At 38.9% G+C, this 17,591-nt stretch overlaps 2 protein-coding genes and 1 long non-coding RNA gene across 4 annotated transcripts in view; 2 read left to right on the top strand and 1 right to left on the bottom strand.

The window, feature by feature from the left end:
• The first annotated feature begins 26 nt into the window (after positions 1-26).
• On the top strand, positions 27-4,342 carry chst7 (carbohydrate (N-acetylglucosamine 6-O) sulfotransferase 7). Its single transcript, XM_030131573.1, has 2 exons — positions 27-1,456; positions 3,339-4,342. Exon 1 carries the CDS (start codon positions 158-160, stop codon positions 1,421-1,423), a length of 1,266 nt encoding a protein of 421 aa, XP_029987433.1. The 5' UTR covers positions 27-157; the 3' UTR covers positions 1,424-1,456; positions 3,339-4,342.
• Positions 4,343-5,306: 964 nt separating this feature from the next.
• LOC115417557 (uncharacterized) lies at positions 5,307-8,128 on the top strand. Its single transcript, XR_003935176.1, has 2 exons — positions 5,307-7,731; positions 7,789-8,128. It is a non-coding gene; the product is annotated as an uncharacterized LOC115417557 (long non-coding RNA).
• Positions 6,304-17,591, bottom strand: part of slc9a7 (solute carrier family 9 member 7) — a 29,353-nt gene continuing 18,065 nt past the window's right edge. Inside the window, exons 13-16 of one of the 2 annotated variants that reach the window (XM_030131571.1) lie at positions 16,437-16,500; positions 13,368-13,450; positions 11,755-11,860; positions 6,304-9,699 (exon numbers count right to left, since the gene is read on the bottom strand). In XM_030131571.1, coding sequence (XP_029987431.1) covers positions 9,436-9,699; positions 11,755-11,860; positions 13,368-13,450; positions 16,437-16,500 — 517 coding nt within the window. In that variant the 3' untranslated portion in view covers positions 6,304-9,435. The other variant, XM_030131572.1, reaches the window with a different exon arrangement.

Genomic DNA, 17,591 nt, shown 5'->3' with positions numbered 1-17,591 from the left:
CCTCCACACACTTGCACACGAATACACACACACACACACACACACACTCACACTCACACTCACACACACATAACTTTACTGTGGAGACCGCGGTGCCTCACAAAGCGGTGTGTCGACAGTAGAGAAGCAGCTAGCAGCCCCCTCCAGGCCAAAGGAAATGAAGAGGAGGCTACATAAGAAATACTTGATTTTGATACTGGCATATTCGGGTCTACTTCTGCTAATCCCGTACGTGCTAGATTACCGGGATAAATCTGTTCAACACGGGAAACATGGTCTACAGCAACAATCCAGATGCCCAGATTTGGAGAACACTGTTGCAATGCTCTGGGATAACGGTAAAGTCAACGGGAGCGACGCGCCGGAATACGCAAACGTAAACAGGACCCAGTCGCGGATCCACATTTACCTGCATGCCACCTGGAGGACCGGCTCCTCGTTCTTAGGGGAGCTCTTCAACCAGCACCCTGATGTTTTTTACCTGTACGAGCCCATGTGGCACATATGGCAGGCTCTGTACCCGGGGGATGCGGGGAGCCTCCAGGGCGCCGTGAGGGACATGATGAACGCCCTGTACCGCTGCGACTTCTCCGTCCTCAAACTTTATGCCGGCTCACAAAATATCACCACTTCCTTCATATTCGGATGGAAAATGAACAAAGTGATCTGCTCGGAGCCGTTATGTGACGCGCACAAGCGGCACGAAATCGGGCTGGTGAGAGAGGACTTGTGCGTAAAGTGCCAAAAGAGGGACATTAGGGAGCTGGAGAAGGAGTGCAAAAAGTACCCGGTGATGGTTATCAAAGGGGTCCGTGTTTTGGATCTCAGCACGTTGGTTCCTTTAATGAAAGACCCAGCCATCAACCTCCAGATCATCCAGCTCTTCAGAGACCCAAGGGCAGTGCACAACTCGCGCTTAAAGTCCAAACAGGCCCTGGTGAAGGAGAGCATCCAGGTACTGAGGAGTAAAAAGCAGAATGACAAGTACAAACGCCTATTGGTACCAAGCAACAGGGTGAACCGGGCTGAGAGCTACGTCTCCAGCGCCATGGAGCTCATCTGCGACAACTGGCTCAGTGACATGTTACTGGTGATGAACGCGCCTCCCTGGGTGAAGAGAAACTACCTTCGGATCCGCTACGAGGACATAGTTCTGCATCCCATGGAGGAGCTCCAGAGGCTCTACCGCTTCTCTAACCTGTCCACCGTCCCCGCTTTGGAGAAGTTCGCCCTGAACATGACGCACGGACAGGGGTATTCATCAGACAGGCCGTTCCTGATCTCATCCAGGGATGCCAAAGAGGCGATATACGCCTGGAGAGAGCGGCTCAATGTGGAGCAGATAAATCAGGTGGAGGCCTACTGCAGTGAAGTCATGAGACAGCTGGGTTATCAGAAGAACATAGTGGAGAAAACAACATGAGGAAGGATGCATCACCAGGAATCAATGCATAAGGTATGTTAGATAATTCCAAAACGGCAGAGTACAAGAGGGAATATATAAGGCTATAGGTCTGAAATGCACCGGTGGAATGCACACATTAACTTAAGTACACATCTTGCATTAGTTACACTTGAGTGATTTCATTTCACATTTAAATTTACTTCACCACAAACAAAATATTATCATTTTATGTCGAAGTATCCAAATATTCAAAGGTAAAAAAAATTTTAGATGTTAGATGAAGTGTCTATTCTTTCTTCAGGTAAAAACCTTCTGGGATTCACTGGAAAATATATCGGCACAAAGATAAAAACAGGCCTGTTTCTCATGAAAAATTGAATTTTAGCAGCAACACTGCAAAATACAGAATGATGCTTAAAATTTCCAAAGATAGTATTTAAATAAACTCAATCCAAATATCAATACAGTAAAATGTAACATACATATTAATACAGTTGCACTCTGAATCCAAAAATATATAATAGGAAAACACTATCAGGGACACATTTACTGCACAATGACTATTTTTACTTTTCATAGATTAAGTACATTTTTCTGATAATACTTGATCAGTATTTATTAAGTAACATACCTGACTACTTAAGATAAGATAATATAAGAAAAGAAAATTGGTATTTATTTAAATTTGTATATACTTTTAGAATTCAAATTAAATGTTTTTTACATAGTTACATTGTGGAACTTCTTGCACCACTGGTTAAGTTGCCTATGTAAGCAGTGTCTAGTAAAAACAAGTTTTTTTGTGCTTGTAAGACAGTAATTATTTGGTAAGTTAAAAAGCATACCAAATACATTTGCGAGTTACTGAATCATTCTTTCACCTCTTCTGAAATGCAATAAATCAAAATGAAGATATACTCATTATCGAACTCCTACACTGCTGCTTGAAACAGGATGTTTGTGGCCCAGCAGAAACCACTCTGCATGCTTTTGGTTTTATACTGCAGTGCTCTGTACATGACCTCTGACCTCCCTGCAAATTAAAGCACCAGAAGCAGGGCGTCCATCTGGAGGGATGTACAGAGCATCACATTTTAAATCATTTGACACTTGAGGCTTAAATACTTGATGGATTTAATTGGACTAGAAGCATACATGAAAGTCACCTGCTGATTGCAGTCATGTTCTTCTTAATGTATTTAGCCTGTGTCAGCACAGTTTTCTGTTAATAATGGACTCTGCTCTTGTGTGTCAGATAACAGCTCACAACTTATTAATATGTCACAGTATTGTTGGTGATTTTTTCACACATGCTTTCTTGTTTCGTTTTCTCATTAATTAATGTATCAAATGTAAGGTAGGGTTTTAACGGATCCTCCAAAAGCAAAAGATGAAATTATGTTTTTGATTAATTCAGGTGATACTTCGATTTTGTGGCTGAAAGTCAAAAATATGTCTCTTTCCTTTATGACTAACTGATCTGCTATGTAATAGAGGCATCATTGTTTTCTCTTTTGCAATGCTGGGTCCCCTCATGGATAGTGGGGGCTGGCAGCGAGGTGCTGGGCCTCTGACTGCGCTGTCGAGAAGGGGATCATTGTATACACCGTTCCATGATGGGATAGAGCTCCCAGGGTTACCAGCAGCCTGTCACCACCAGCTCTCACAAGCAGACCCTTTAGAGTTGGGCTGCTTACAAGCCGTCAAATACAGGGTGGACACTGCCTGGAGCATTTACCACCGCTTTAATGCTTTATTTACTGATAGAGTCCTCATCCTGAGTATTATTAATCCCATTGAGTATATCTGTGATCCTTATGCTGCAGTGTTTGATTTCCTGTGCAGCTGTGCCATAATATTAAGAGTTTTATCTTAATCCTCAACTGATTTTCCTCAAAACATGTTGTAAGACGTTTTTTTTTTCTTGTTCCAGGGGCCTGCTGTCCATGGCTGAGGGCAAAAGGTGGAATAAAAAAAAGCAAGCAGCTGGAATGTGGTCCACTGGGAGTTTTCAAGCTCTTGTTTTCCTCTAGCTGAGTGGAGCTGATGAATGAAGAAATTTCAAGTTGAAAGGGCAGCCAATCACATACAGATGAATTTGAAAAGTGAAGCCGGCAGCTTATTTTTTTCACAGTGTTACCTGATCAGCACCAGTGTGCAGATATGAGGATATGGGGAGAGGAAATAAAGAAGAAGAGAAGGATGTGGTTGATTCGTGCTGCCGCTCCAGGGCAGCCTATATCCTTCTGTCCTTTTAGTAGCACTAATCCCTCTTTAAATCCCCTGTAGGGAAGGGCCATAAAAAGCCTGAGATGGGTCCTTCCTGGGAGATGACTGCCTGCACACAAGGTGGTAGCAACGTCAGTTTCACTCTCACCTGCGTGACTTATCTATCCAACCCATGAATAAACATGGCAGTAATCTCGAGCATTACCAATCTCACTCGGTTCACTAACATTGCTAATGTAGAGCTTTGAAAGAAGAAACTACAGTATTTTCCTAAAAGAGGCCCGACTGAGGAACTATTGTTCCTCCCCCGGCCCCTCAGGAATCCGGACAGCTGCAGCGCCCCACTGATAAAACACTCACATGGGTGTGAAATTTTCAAATATCCCACAGACGTGTCTTGGAGAGCTGCTTCTGTCCTCTCCCACTTGACTTTTTTTTTAACAGGTTTTCTAAACACAACAGATGGTACTGATTAAAACTGTGTATCATTTTTATTTAAATATTGTAAAATGCTGTGAATATCCCTCTGGTTAACATTGTGTTGAGGAGGGGTCAAATGTGCACCAGCATCTACATGTTCAACTTTAGAAGTTGGTTCTGTAATAATTGTTCTGGGTTGAATACCTGAAGAGGTTTTCTTGTCAAGAAAGAAATAACTTTTAGACTATTTAAATAACTTCAATAAAGACTTAGTAAATGCTAAGGAAGCATTTCATGACGAAAATGTGTGATTAATTTCTGCTATTTGCCCCGTATATTCCCCCTTTTTAGTGTTTTTGGGTGTGTCTTTCTAAACACTACTGTGGGTGTCTTTAAATGGCTGCAGTGGCACGAAATAGGCCTGAATACATTATACTAGAATAAAATGAACATAACAGTAGATTTCATCCAAAAATCTCACACATGCTTGAGTTACAATAAGACATCTGAAAATAATTGAAAAAGGTCCTGAGCTCTAAATGCAGTAGAACTGAATGGGCCTCTATTGGATTAACTGACACGTATAAGTATCAACACAACTCACCTACTGTATGTGATGTTCTTAATGGAATGACAAACAGTTGGCCAGTGGCACTAAAATCATTTGCCCACATCGAGTCTTTTAGGGGACTGTATTACAGTATTAATAATTCCTCATAGTGTTGTTTAGTTACTTTTGAACTGTAATAGGTTACAGATTACTAATTAATAACTACAATTAATTACTAATTAAAGGGAACTGAGAATTGTACTTTCCTCATCAAAATGACCTAATCTCTTTTTCACAACTTTTCTAACTTTTCTCTAAAAGATCCATAAATATGAAATCCAACCAGGCAGTGTAAACCTAACAGTACTGAACACTGGTTACTGGTTACTATTACTAAGATGTTGCACTGTAATGTCTGAAAATCTGCCTAAAGAAGCATTCATGTAGAGCAAAAGAGATGCAAAATTACAGCGGATGAGGTATAGGTTAAGCTGTCTACTGAAAATAACATACTGGGTATATAACCCCTATAGCACAAATAAAGTATATCTATCTATCTATCTATCTATCTATCTATCTATCTATCTATCTATATATTTAGGGCTGTTTATTATATTGAATTAATTTACTCGAGGTTTTGCTTTTCTGAAAATTGTGAAAAATGCAAAACTAGAATTATTCCTCTGGAGACCTTTCTTTCAAAATGCATACTGTTTGCTTCTTGTAATATATTAATTGTGAATGTAATTGTCCAGTGACGCAGTTTATAGTTTTAGTAGAGAAAGGTTACTTGATGAAGAAATACTCACATTTCCATTACATGTTAGCAGGGTAACTAGTAATCTGTAACCTCTTACATTTCAAAAGTATCTTAGACACTATGATGAATTATTCCTAAAATTACCAATTCCTCAAATATAATCCCCAAAAGATTCAAGTTATGAGGCCAAATGATTTAAGTGCCCCTGGCAAACTGTTGGTCATTTTGTTAATAGCATCACACACAGTAAATGAGTTGTGTTGATAAATTTTTGGGGCAGTTATTCTCATCCTCAGTTCTTACAGCGAGAAAACAATCACTTAAAATTTTAGGTTGTCCTTAACATTGGGATATCACCTGGCTATTTGTCTTATGTTGTCTAATATTCCAGGATTGGCTCAATAAATTTGCACTCATGTCAAAATAAAATAATTTAAACATAGGAAACTGCATAAAAAGTGCAAACAAAGAAGTGAAGACATATGCAAACTGCACATGCATGCAGTAGGCTAAAAATGGTGTGGTTCGATAAACCCTAAAAAAAAACCCACCTACTTCCTTTAATGGTGTCTTGGACTAAAATAAAATACATCTGGGTGTCTGATGGCTTGACATATTTTAATTACTATGTTGACATGCAAACCATGGCAGGTAGAACCTGGCAACCAGTTGCTACTGCAGACAACAGGTGCACATACTGACATACTGAACAGAGCTACATGTCATATTTCTCAGGTACAGAAAGCATGTAAATACAGGTGGCAAGACAACTGACAGCCGCACCGTCTGGAGAGAGTGCACATGAAGGTTATATAATAGTCTGTAGCCAGTGTCCTCTGCTTGAGGGTAAAGTGCCAAACTCTGCTCATTTATTTGCCTGCGATCATCCATGGTGTGGCTGTCCATAAAGTGCTCCCACATCTCATACAAAAATGTCACTTTTTTTTTGTTAATACAGCAGGAATTGTAGGAAAGTCAACAAACATGAGCAATAATCACAGTTTTGTTTTGCACAAATCAAAGACACTATAATCTGTGCTGTAGATTATACTGTACTGAGGGTGGATCATGAAGCTTTGTAGCCTAATCACAGAAGAGGCGGTGCAAGCATAACAAAGACAATAAGCATCAGAACAAGTTGTAAAGTAATGGTTTGTTGAAACAAAATAGTGAACAAGTGATAACTGAAATGCAGAGCCCTAGTTTCATTACTTCTCATTCCAGCTTGAGTTTCGATGACCAATGGTCCATACAGCTTGGCAGCATCTTGCATAAGTAGATTCATTTCCTCTTGGAGGTCCCCAGCGAGCCATAAAACTTGAGCTGGGCTCTTCCTCCAGCGGCAAAGTCCCCAGATTCAACATACACTATTGCGGCTTTTCACACGTGCCCTTATGTACTCATAAATACATAAATGCAGGAGCCAGTGGGCACAGTCAAAAGAGAAAACAAAGGCGACACGTGTTATGTGGTGAATTAGAAAGAGGGGCTGGTTCAGATGTCTAGACATGGTAAAGGGGGAAACAAAACATGTTGAAAAGGGAAACCACAGATAAAGTCCCAGAGTGAGTTGGTTCAGCCAGCTGCTCCATGAGCCCAAAGAGTCTGGGTACATCTATTTGTGCTGGATCAGTACAACTACTGTCCTATTTACTTTGGGATAGCAGTAAAATGTCAGAAGAAAATATATGCAAATAGTGCTCTTGTTATTATTATTCTTTGCATTAGGCCACTTTAAATAAAAAGAAAATGTTGTGGGAACATCAGCAAACATCACTCGAGTGTGAAGAATACATTTCTGTAGTTGACCTGTACTAATGCAAATCGCATGCAGGAAAACAACAGGGTTCAGTGTTTTGTTACAGAAAATGTCAGCCAGTGTGGTGACTGAATTTCAAAGTGTCTTATCAAAAAGATTTGCATGTTGGAGCTGAGCCTCAAACCAGTATGTTCTTTCCATTGCTCAGAAGTAACTGGTATGAACTGGGCTACAGGTGAGATGACATCACACGCCTTATAATTTATCTGATGTCACACACCTGCTGCACACAGTGTTGAGACAACAAGCCTCAATGTGATACCAAAACAGAGGTCTTAACTGCAGATGATTCCTTGTTAAGAGAAGAAAATATGTTCCCATTTCCTATCAGAGGACAATCAGAAAAAAAAGGTGTTCAGGTTACTTGTAATCAAAGCTTAGGGAAGTTTCTTTGGGCCCATTATGTATGTGCAGTGACTGCTGAATGTACAAGTGAAGTGTTGTTGTAGCTGGACAATGAGATAGTCAATCCAGTTGACCTCAGTCAGTCCACCTGGGTGTATGCTGGCAGATATAAGGCTCCAGGAAGCCATAACTTAGGAATTTATGTTAATTTATATCACAGGAAATCGAAGTTACGGAAAAATCTGAAGATTTGCTCAAAGGTTTTTCTCTTTTTTTGCACTGTAACAGCATGTGCATTGAATTCTTAGTGGTACAAGGCATGATTTAAAGGCATAATATGTAAAAATTGTCAAAGCTAACCAGTGAATGGAGATGGTGAGCTGTTTTAGCAACAACAAAGCCATTAGACAGAGAAATAAAACGTTTTCAGATTTGAACACACCCACACCTTTGCACAACCATATGGGAAGATTCTGAGTGAATGCAGCTGGAGAGCAAAGACATTGCCAGAGCTGTTACTTTTTGATTAAGAACTGTCTGCACTCCTTTCCCTTCTGTTATTGACTGGAGGTACACAGATATGACCCAAACACAGCAGAAGAATAGGAGAAAAAAAACAGAGGGCAGGGTCTCTGAAGGTAAATAGTCAATCACAAACTTCTGATGGGTCATAAGTGATGATTACGGATAATTATTGTATGAGCTTATACATAATTTTCCTTTTTATTCTTGAGAAGTTTACATAATTTGCCTTTGCGAATATACACATAATACAGGGAAAATGTCAAAAACTGGTGTGTTAGTGTTACCATTCATCTAAATTTGACCTGTTGGGTAAAAGCTGAAAGAATTTTTAATTCTTTACATTGCACTCCCACTTAAATGAATGATTAAAACATTTTTAGTGCTGATGATTATGAATATTCCCTTGTTCTCCTTTTGAAAGCGTATATCTCATGGCATATTTTAGTTAGTTTATTTTAGCACTGCCCAATGAGACCCAAAATAATTACCATGAAAATGGTTCATTCCTTATTCATTCATGCTATATGAAAACCAGCCTAGTACAGAGAAAAAGATCTGGACGAGCTCAAAGACAAGATACACAGATACTATTTGTAATAGTCATGGGATCTACTGCATTCAGTGGAACACTTTGACGCAGAAGGAACAAAGCTCTGCTCTGTAGCTATTTACATGCTTGCATTTTTAACCCGTTACTTTCACCCATGACTGTGATGGTAAAGCCTTTTCTGTATTCCACACAGATGCTTTTTGTGTGAAACTTACACACAACACTGGTTTCTCAGAAACAAAAGCAACTCAGTGCATTTGTAAAAAATGACCAAGAAATGACCTGTTCATCTATAAAGTACTAAAAATGTGTTTTGGCCTCACCGATGTACTGCTTAGACAGAATCACATCATGAAACAGACTGCTGCCAGGAAATATATCATTCCTCTTCTTTTTCTCCCTTAGAAATGAACTCACAATGGGCCACATACTCAAAAGTGCAAACAGAATTTCACCGGAAGAACAGAATCTCCACACATCCTGCATAAATGTTTCCCTCTCATTTATGCAGAGGAAACAAACAAAAATAATCAGTGAAACTGAATCACTGTCTAAATCCATGAAGAGTTTGTCTCCTGGCTCGCTACAGGATATGCCTCCTGAAGCAGAAACTCCAGCTCTGTGATGACGATGAAATGCTCCGTGAGCTGTACTCCTGAGCATGGAGTTCAGAGCAGTTCTGAACCCTTCCCTTTTGTCTACTCCCATATCTCCACTTTGTTTAATCTCCAAAGGACTGGACCCTCTTCCTGCAGGATGTGGAGAGCTGAGGGCGAGGTAAACTCGGGTTAGGTCAGGGAGGCGACGGTGAAGGCGGGGAGGAAGGGGAGGGTCAAATGTGATCCTCGATGGGGAAAACCAGGCGTGTGCCACGGCTCAGCAGCTCCTGTTCCCGGGAGTCCAGCTCACGCTCCAGTGCTTCCTCTGAGGTGCTGCCGCTCCGTTTTCCATTCACACTCCAGCCCGAGCCGCCGGCTGCATCTGCCCCACCGCCAGACGCTCCGTTGGCTGTGATGGCAGTGTCGCCAAACATGAAGGTCAGGTCGCCATCGTTACGAATGAGGTCAGAGTCAGGGTCCCTCAGCTGCTCATGATTCTGAAAACACATTCACAGTGGAACATGAGGGGAGGGATGTCAAACATAGGGGTGACACACATGCATGCAGGACACACGGTGTGGATGCATGAGGTGTGCACAGATGAACAGACTGACATTAACAGTGCAAAGGCTCATAAGGGACACTATGGGTTCACAGAAATAGAGGGGGAGGGAGGAGACCTTCACTTAGTGGCCTGCAGAACTAATGCAGATCAAACCAACAACACATAGGCTGTACATTCTTCAAGACAACCATTATATGAAGCAAGAGTCATGAATCAGACCTCACTAAAAGTCAGCTGAGCAATTGAACTCCACATATTGCATTCTGGGTAACCCATGGATAGCTCTCAAATGGTTGCATGACGTTTTCACTGCTCTAATTGACTAGCTGACAATCAATAGTTCATCCATGTCCCCGGGGAGAAAAGGATGAGTTAACAGCAGGTCAACACTGGCATCACTCAGATGATGGGATTAAAAAAAATTACACAGAGCACATGGACAATCCTTTTAAAATTCATAATTTGCAGTTGTAAAATATATGAGTACTTAATGTAATGTTAATGTTTTGAAAGTCTTATTGGGAAAAGAAATCATAATATATAATATTTATATTTAGAGGTGTAAAGAAGCATTAAAACTTTCTACTTTCTAAGAAAACAGATTTTAAGTCAAAGCTTTATGGTGTCATTCACTGTGTTTTGCTTTGTTAATTGCAGCTCTGGAAGTTGGAAAATGTGGTTTATGGGTAGTGATGTTATGTCATAAGAAGTGCTGCTGATGAATAACACAAAGGAAACTAAACTGTACATGTGGCCTCACTATTTTACAAGTTATTAGTTATATGTTGCCCTTTTTAACTTATTATAACAACTTATTAATAGTTTATACAGTGTTCACAACTTCATAATGTAAACATAAAACATTGAGGAATCATTTAAAACTAATAGTCAGTAATTTTAATATTTCAATTAATTCTTCAGTCCTAGATTTCAATGTATATTGTAACATTTTGTACCAACACATTTCACTCTTTGGCAGCATTTAGAACAAAAATCTGCTTTGTTTGTTGGGTTTTTTTCCTTCTACATTTAATAAGAGCTATAACTGAAGGAGAACCATATGAGAAGCTTTCAGTCCTGCCTCACTTCACTTGGAAAGGAACAGCAGTGGACAGTCCTGATTATATGAACAACCACCTATATTCATGGTTGGCCTGGCAGGCAGCCTTACACTGGCAAAGACACTGTGACCAGGAGAGCAGAACAGTCAGGAATTCAGAACTTTAACACAACTAAACTTAAAAAAAAAAAAAAAAACACATTAAAACGAAAAGAAAAGGATTTTCCATCACATACTGAACAAATGAAATTCAGGTTCTTTGTGTACTGTGTGTTGAGTGTGAAGAAAAGATAGTCAGAAGACCTAAGTAGTTCACAGGAAATGAATAGCTGCATTTGCCAGAGTGAACCCAAGTGTGACCGTCCCGTCAGTGGGTGTTTCTGTGTTTAAAATATCGGAGCGCAGTATCTTTCAGAACAGTGATTATCATTGAGGTGGTGCTGAAAGGGGCCCTTTGTGCCCCCTGAATGCAAAACGGCTTCTTGACCATCCATTTTCTCTGTTGCTGAGGCCCTCGCTGCTTTGTGTGTTACTGGCAGGCCCTGAAAATACTTCGACAATATTACAATTCTCCCGAGAGAGACCCCTCAGTATTCACCGAGCACCTTCCTGAGGCACCAGGCTCAGGATATGAACACAGGGAAAACCAGCTGCTACTTTTGGCCTCTACTTGCATGCATTTTTATTATTCCACTGAATACTTTAGTGAAAGATGTTTTTTAAACATTATAACTTCAGTTAATTCAACAAAAATAAAGCATGTTTCTTTGTTTATATTTTTTTGGGTTTACTTAAAAACCATCATCTAAAGAAAAATCTGTCTGAAAACCCTCGGTCTGAACAGTGGTTTACAGCTCAGTGCTCATGTAGGAGAGTCACTGTGTGTTTTGTGTGTGCACACTGAATTTTGAGCATGTGGACACTCACCTCGTATGCCTGGGGGCTGGTCAGGCAGCTCGCCAGAGGTCCACAGTAGCTGGGCAGAGTGGAGGTGAGGGGTGGGCCGCTGTGTGTCAGGATGGGCTTCAGGTAACTGGACAGTCATTAAGGAGAACACAAACACTGACCTCAAGAGCCCAACAAGTGTTAACAGTGACCATACAGAGTGGACTACTGTACTATACCACAGCACCACTGCCTGAGGATGTATTTACACATTTACATATAAAAAAACTCAACATTTAGAAGCAGAAAAAGTCTTTAACAATACCTGCACTATATAAACACCTAAATAATTACACTTAAAAACACTAAAATTACATAAATAACTGGTTGGTCACTTGTTTTGTGAAAGATATCCGTTCACAGAAGAAATTAGGGTTGATGAAATCATCTTTGTGCAAGGCATTCTGTCTTTTCAGCAAATCTTTAATTTATCACAAAGATCTGATTTTTTTTTTTTTTACTCTCTTGATTGCTTAAAAAATGTGACAAACTAAGACACTTATCTTTTTAACCATCTGTAACAGAAGAATTACCAGAAAATTAGAGTCATGCAACCTCCTGTACTCCCGTTAATCATCCCGACTAAATCACTTCAATTATTAATGCGGACATGGTGGTTTTACATGGGGTTTTACTTTATAATGTGCCCTTATTTCTTCAGTTGTCAACATTAAAAAGGTCATATAACAGTAAATTCATCAAGTAAATGTTGATAAACTTTTTGCAGAAGGTTTGTGTTTCAGACAGTGTTCAGGTTAATAGTCGGTTTATGAGGGATCTTTCTAGAAAATGAAAGACCAAATTATTCCTCACTAGTCATTTCCCTGCTGAAACATTTAGGATTTCAGTCTCTATGGGACGCTCTGATGAAATGAGGGAAAAGTTCTTCTGTGATGTTTGGCAGGAGCAAAGCAGAAAGCGAATCATTGGCCGTCGCTGCCTCTTGTCTGTAATTAGTTTAGCTCTGTTGCACTGTAGGAAAGCGCAAATCTGTTGAACAGGTCAGGCCACTATTCTGTTTATGAGGAGAGCCATCTGCTTTCTGTCAAGACATGTACTATGTTTCAATTGAAATTAATCACAACTATAAAACAGTTTGTTTACATGCATCTAAAAATAACCCCAGTGCATCAGGTACTGCATGTTTACCTCAGTCTGCTTAGAAATGAGACATCCACTCTGATTTCAGCTGTGTATAGCACCAGTGTCTGCTGGGAGAACGTCTCCACTGTAAAACACAGCTGCCCCTCTCAAAAACAACTACACAATCAGTCACTAGGGAGGCAGTTGTTAAGGAGAGAGAGGAACACAGAGGGAAAGGGAATTGCAGCCAAATTGAGCTGAGAAATTGAGGATTTTATAAGCACGTGTTTGTTATAAGTCACAGGGTCTAAAGACAAAACGAGATAGTGGCTTGTTTTTCTTTACCTACAACTGGAAAAAACAAGCCTAAAAAAATCATCCTGACTGAAAGCAGACTGGAGACTGTAGCAAATTGCCGAGTTAGATAACACAATTAAAAACCTCATGGCCTGAAAGCAAACAAGTGAGCGAGTGTTTTGTGAGTAGTGTGATGCAGGACGCAGAAAGGATACTTGTGGTCAAAAGTGTACCACAGTCTGAAAAGCCAGGCACTCTCCTGTTTGGTTTTACTTTGTCCTTCATCCTGAGAGCCATCCTAGACAAAACACAGACAAAAGTCATCATACTGTGGCTGCCATTGTCAAGATGTGATACAGCAACAAATCTGCACTTTAGAATGAATATTTGGAGAATAAGTGAGTATGAAAACAATAGATAAAAGCTATCAAGACAATTGTTGAGAATTAAAGAATAAATTGAAACTAGTGTGTTAACCCATGGGGATCCATGGGTTCTAGGTGTGGTAGTTTTTATGCTGTTGTGTATTCATGCATGCTGTACTGCATTGGTCTAGCAGTCACCGCCAAAGCATTGTGGGCATAGCAACGTGACTGTAAGGCTATTGTATTCCAAAATTACTAATATCTCCAAAAATATTGGTTCTATCAACTTGTCGTTTTTGCTACTGTCTTCCTTGACCAAAAATACATAAATATGCCAATCTGCAACAGTCAGCTCTTTCCGGATTTTGTGTGATTCCCAAGACACACACACACACGAATGCACACACACAAAGGCCACTTGGCTTTTAAAACATAGATGAAAAACATTGGAGAAGACATGCATATCCAAGAGTTTAAAAGTGCAAATGCTGGATTAAAACATACTGTATCTAGTAGAGAAAAAAACTGATTTGACTTCTGATTAATGTGTTGCCATCTTAACTACCCCAAATCCTTATTAAAAACATGTGAAATATTAGTTGTTAATTGGAATCAGTCAAACAGCAATAAATATACATAAAGTTAAAAACAGATACATGTTACTCACTATATGTGCCAAGTACACAAAGAAAACACATTTATCATGCATTTGTCAGGAGTTTGAGATAAAAATGCTTCACAAGGACATAAATACCTTCAAAAAGGAGCCATTTGCTGTGTGGTACTATCTAGTTTCTTGGGTAAGTTCACACATTTTCAGCTCTGATGCACAATAATCAGGTGCCCATATAAACAGATTTGCTCGCTGTGATCACTCCCCCTGTCACAAGCTGTTACAGAAGTCCTTTCTAATACACACAAGAAAGTATAAAACTTTTTTCAGAATTTAACATAACAAGGCTTCAGAACTAAAGGTTAAAGGAAGTGGGTATCTTTCAAGTTATTATGTTTACTACTAATTTTCCTCTGGACAGCATTTACATACAAAGATGTGGATGGAAATTAACTAAAGGGAGAAATGTTTGTCTAATTTCAGAAGCACAAGCCTCAAAATAATTTATGCTTAATTTGCAGTATCTTTTTGCAGACAACGATGACTGCTAAAACATTACAGTGCCATAAGAGCCAATCATTAAAGGGTCAAAAATTTTAAAAAGCAGTATAGTTTTATTGTAGTTGGATTGTACTGAAGTAAAAATTTTACTTGCTTAACTTGTGTATTTATATTTCAGTAACCATACACTCCTTTAAGGCAGACATTGTGGTTTTTACTCCACTGCATTTGTCTGTTACTTTTCACTGTCCGTCACAAACTGAAGATTACATGTTCCTTTATGGGTTGAGTCCAAAATTCGCATAAACCTTCTTGGATTAGATGGAAAGTACATTGTCACAGAGGTTGTTTTTTCTCAGCTCAAAATAATTTGTCTTTTTAAGGTTCAACAATACTGCAAACATGATGATCTTTTAGAATATGATGCATTCCTGTACATTAATCCACCCATCAGTAACATATAATAGTTAAAATGAGCTCCAACATAAAAATGTACAGCAGTAAAATTACACAGGAATGTATCACTAATAATGAATGCAACATCACACATAATAACCTTCACTGTATAATGCCTATTTTACTTTTATACTTCATTTAATAGATCAATATTGCTTGTTATTAATATTAATAACATATTTTTGAATCTCAGTAAAACTTTGAGTACAGAATTTTACCGGTAGTGGAGTATTTTCAGTGTGCTATTAGTACTTTCACTAAAGCAATGTTTCAGTCTGTATGAGCACTTGACTATTGTTTTATAATAAGCATGAAAAACTGTGAACCTACACTTAAAGTCTGTGGAATTAATACTGATCTAGACAGGCGAAAAGGGAGCCAGTACTTGATACAAGAAAATCTGGGTCAGACCCAAAGGTAGCCTCCTACTGCACAAAATGTACTTCAAAAATACTGCCATGTTAAGCTTTAATTGAGAGGAAGTATTGTGTTTTATGTCACAGGTGATGGAGATTAGTTAAACACCTGATAAATCCCTCCACCCCCGCAGAGGAAACATAATCCCAGCCTGAGCTCAAAGCAGTCTGTCAGTATTTCAGTGGGGCAGTGGGATGCAGCTTAACAGGGTACAGAGGCTTTAACAAGCAATATCTGTAGTTATTCCTCCTCATGACTGCTATTTTATAGACCGTGCCCCACAGCAACATAACAGAGCAGAGGCATTTTGATCTGAAGGAGTAGGACTGACTATAACCCTTTCATGCACACTGGTCACTACAGTGGACAGCTATTCCACAACTGTTCTCTTGTATATTCATGGATTTTGTTGTTTTAGTTCCATATCAGCCCACACAGTGGACACTTATGCATCATCCCATACACTGCAATTCATACCATTACTGTAACTTTGCTGTTCTAGATAAACCTGATCTGCACTAACATGTTTGAGTGAAAATCAATTGCTTGTTATTGTTTATTAGACTGCAATTAACAGTTGTTTTTTTTTTGCATATTATCTCCATGAAGTGAGTAATGACTTAGTATTAGATTATGTTGAAATGTGAGACAGCATCAGATTAGCTGCATTAAAAAAGTTTTTATTTCATAGTTTTCACACAGTATATCAGTAAATATGTTTCTTTGCTTCAAAAATTAAATGCATGGTGTCCAGCTGAGTGGACATTTTTGCAACTTTATGAAAAATAGGTTCATAAACATTTTTTCAGTTTGTATTATTTTTTAATGCTTAGAGGAATAAAAATACTCAGGAAAAAAAATGATTAAGCCTCTTATAATTCATGCATGAAAGGGTTAAACCACTGGAAATGAAATCAGAGTAAGGTCCTTACCCCCTGCAAGACCTGGAAGCTGTCTCCAGAGGGCTGCAGGTCTTGATCTGGATCCACACCAACCCTGTAACACAAGAGCAAAAAAAGCTCATTCACAAGTCACACTAAACACAATTAGAGACAGTGCTGAAAGGCAGTCTGCACTATTATGATGTGATTTCCCTGCTTATGACCTCTGCTCTTCTTTCTGTTCCATTTTTTTTCACCTTTGACATAGTGATAAAGTGTTTTTTGTGACAGTTGCACCTGCAGAATGCAGATTGGCTTCTTTGTGGCTATGATACATCCTCACAGCTACTTCAAAAAGTCCAAACATAAAAGAGCTGATTGCTAGGCCTTTTACAAGCTGCAAATTAGCATTTAACACAACGCAATAAAGATAGGTGACAAATACTTCTAGAACAATAATGCACCCACTCATTGGGCACAAAGGCTCAAATTATATTAATCAAATGTTATGGCCTTAACAGTCACCTGATCTAAAACAAATTGAACAAGTGTATGAGATTTTGAACCAAGTGTTAGTAAACTGAAGTCAATGAAATCTGTTTTGCCTCAACCACTATATGCTGGATTTTCCTTCATAGCCTTTAGAAATTTGTCTTAAAACAATGGTTATATATTAATGTGATATCTAATTTGAGCATCTCACTAAGCATCCACAAATATATGAAAGAAAATAAGCATTCAAAAAAAAATTAGCAAATGTTACAAGCTGACAAGATAGCAGCTAACATCATCAACTAGCTAGCAATGTTATCAACAACCTCACCAGCCTAAATATGTCAGCAAAGTGTAACTAGTTAGATAACAAATATGGCCTAATGATATTGCTAATTTGTCAGGCAATTACATATGATGTATAGCTAAAAATTAAATTGCATCAGCAGATGGACAAGCAGATAGCTCTTCAGTTATCTTATTCATTTAGGTAGGACAGTGGACAGGGATTTATTAATTTATTCATTCATTCAATCAATCATTTAAATGCATAAGAAATCTCCAGTCTCACCACACTATGAATCTGAATCTAAACTTCATTTTATAATCTATTTTCTGATGTTTGCAATAATGTACATGCCAGCCTAATTTTGATAGATGTAAGGAAATAAATTTTCTCTTTAGGTTTCTATAGGCATTCATTTGTCTCCCATC

The sequence above is a fragment of the Sphaeramia orbicularis genome, chromosome 4, assembly GCF_902148855.1.
Source record: "Sphaeramia orbicularis chromosome 4, fSphaOr1.1, whole genome shotgun sequence".
NCBI classification, from domain to species: Eukaryota; Metazoa; Chordata; class Actinopteri; order Kurtiformes; family Apogonidae; genus Sphaeramia; species Sphaeramia orbicularis.
The sequence above is the reverse complement of the archived record's forward strand: the minus strand, read 5'-3'. Positions and strand labels throughout refer to the sequence as shown.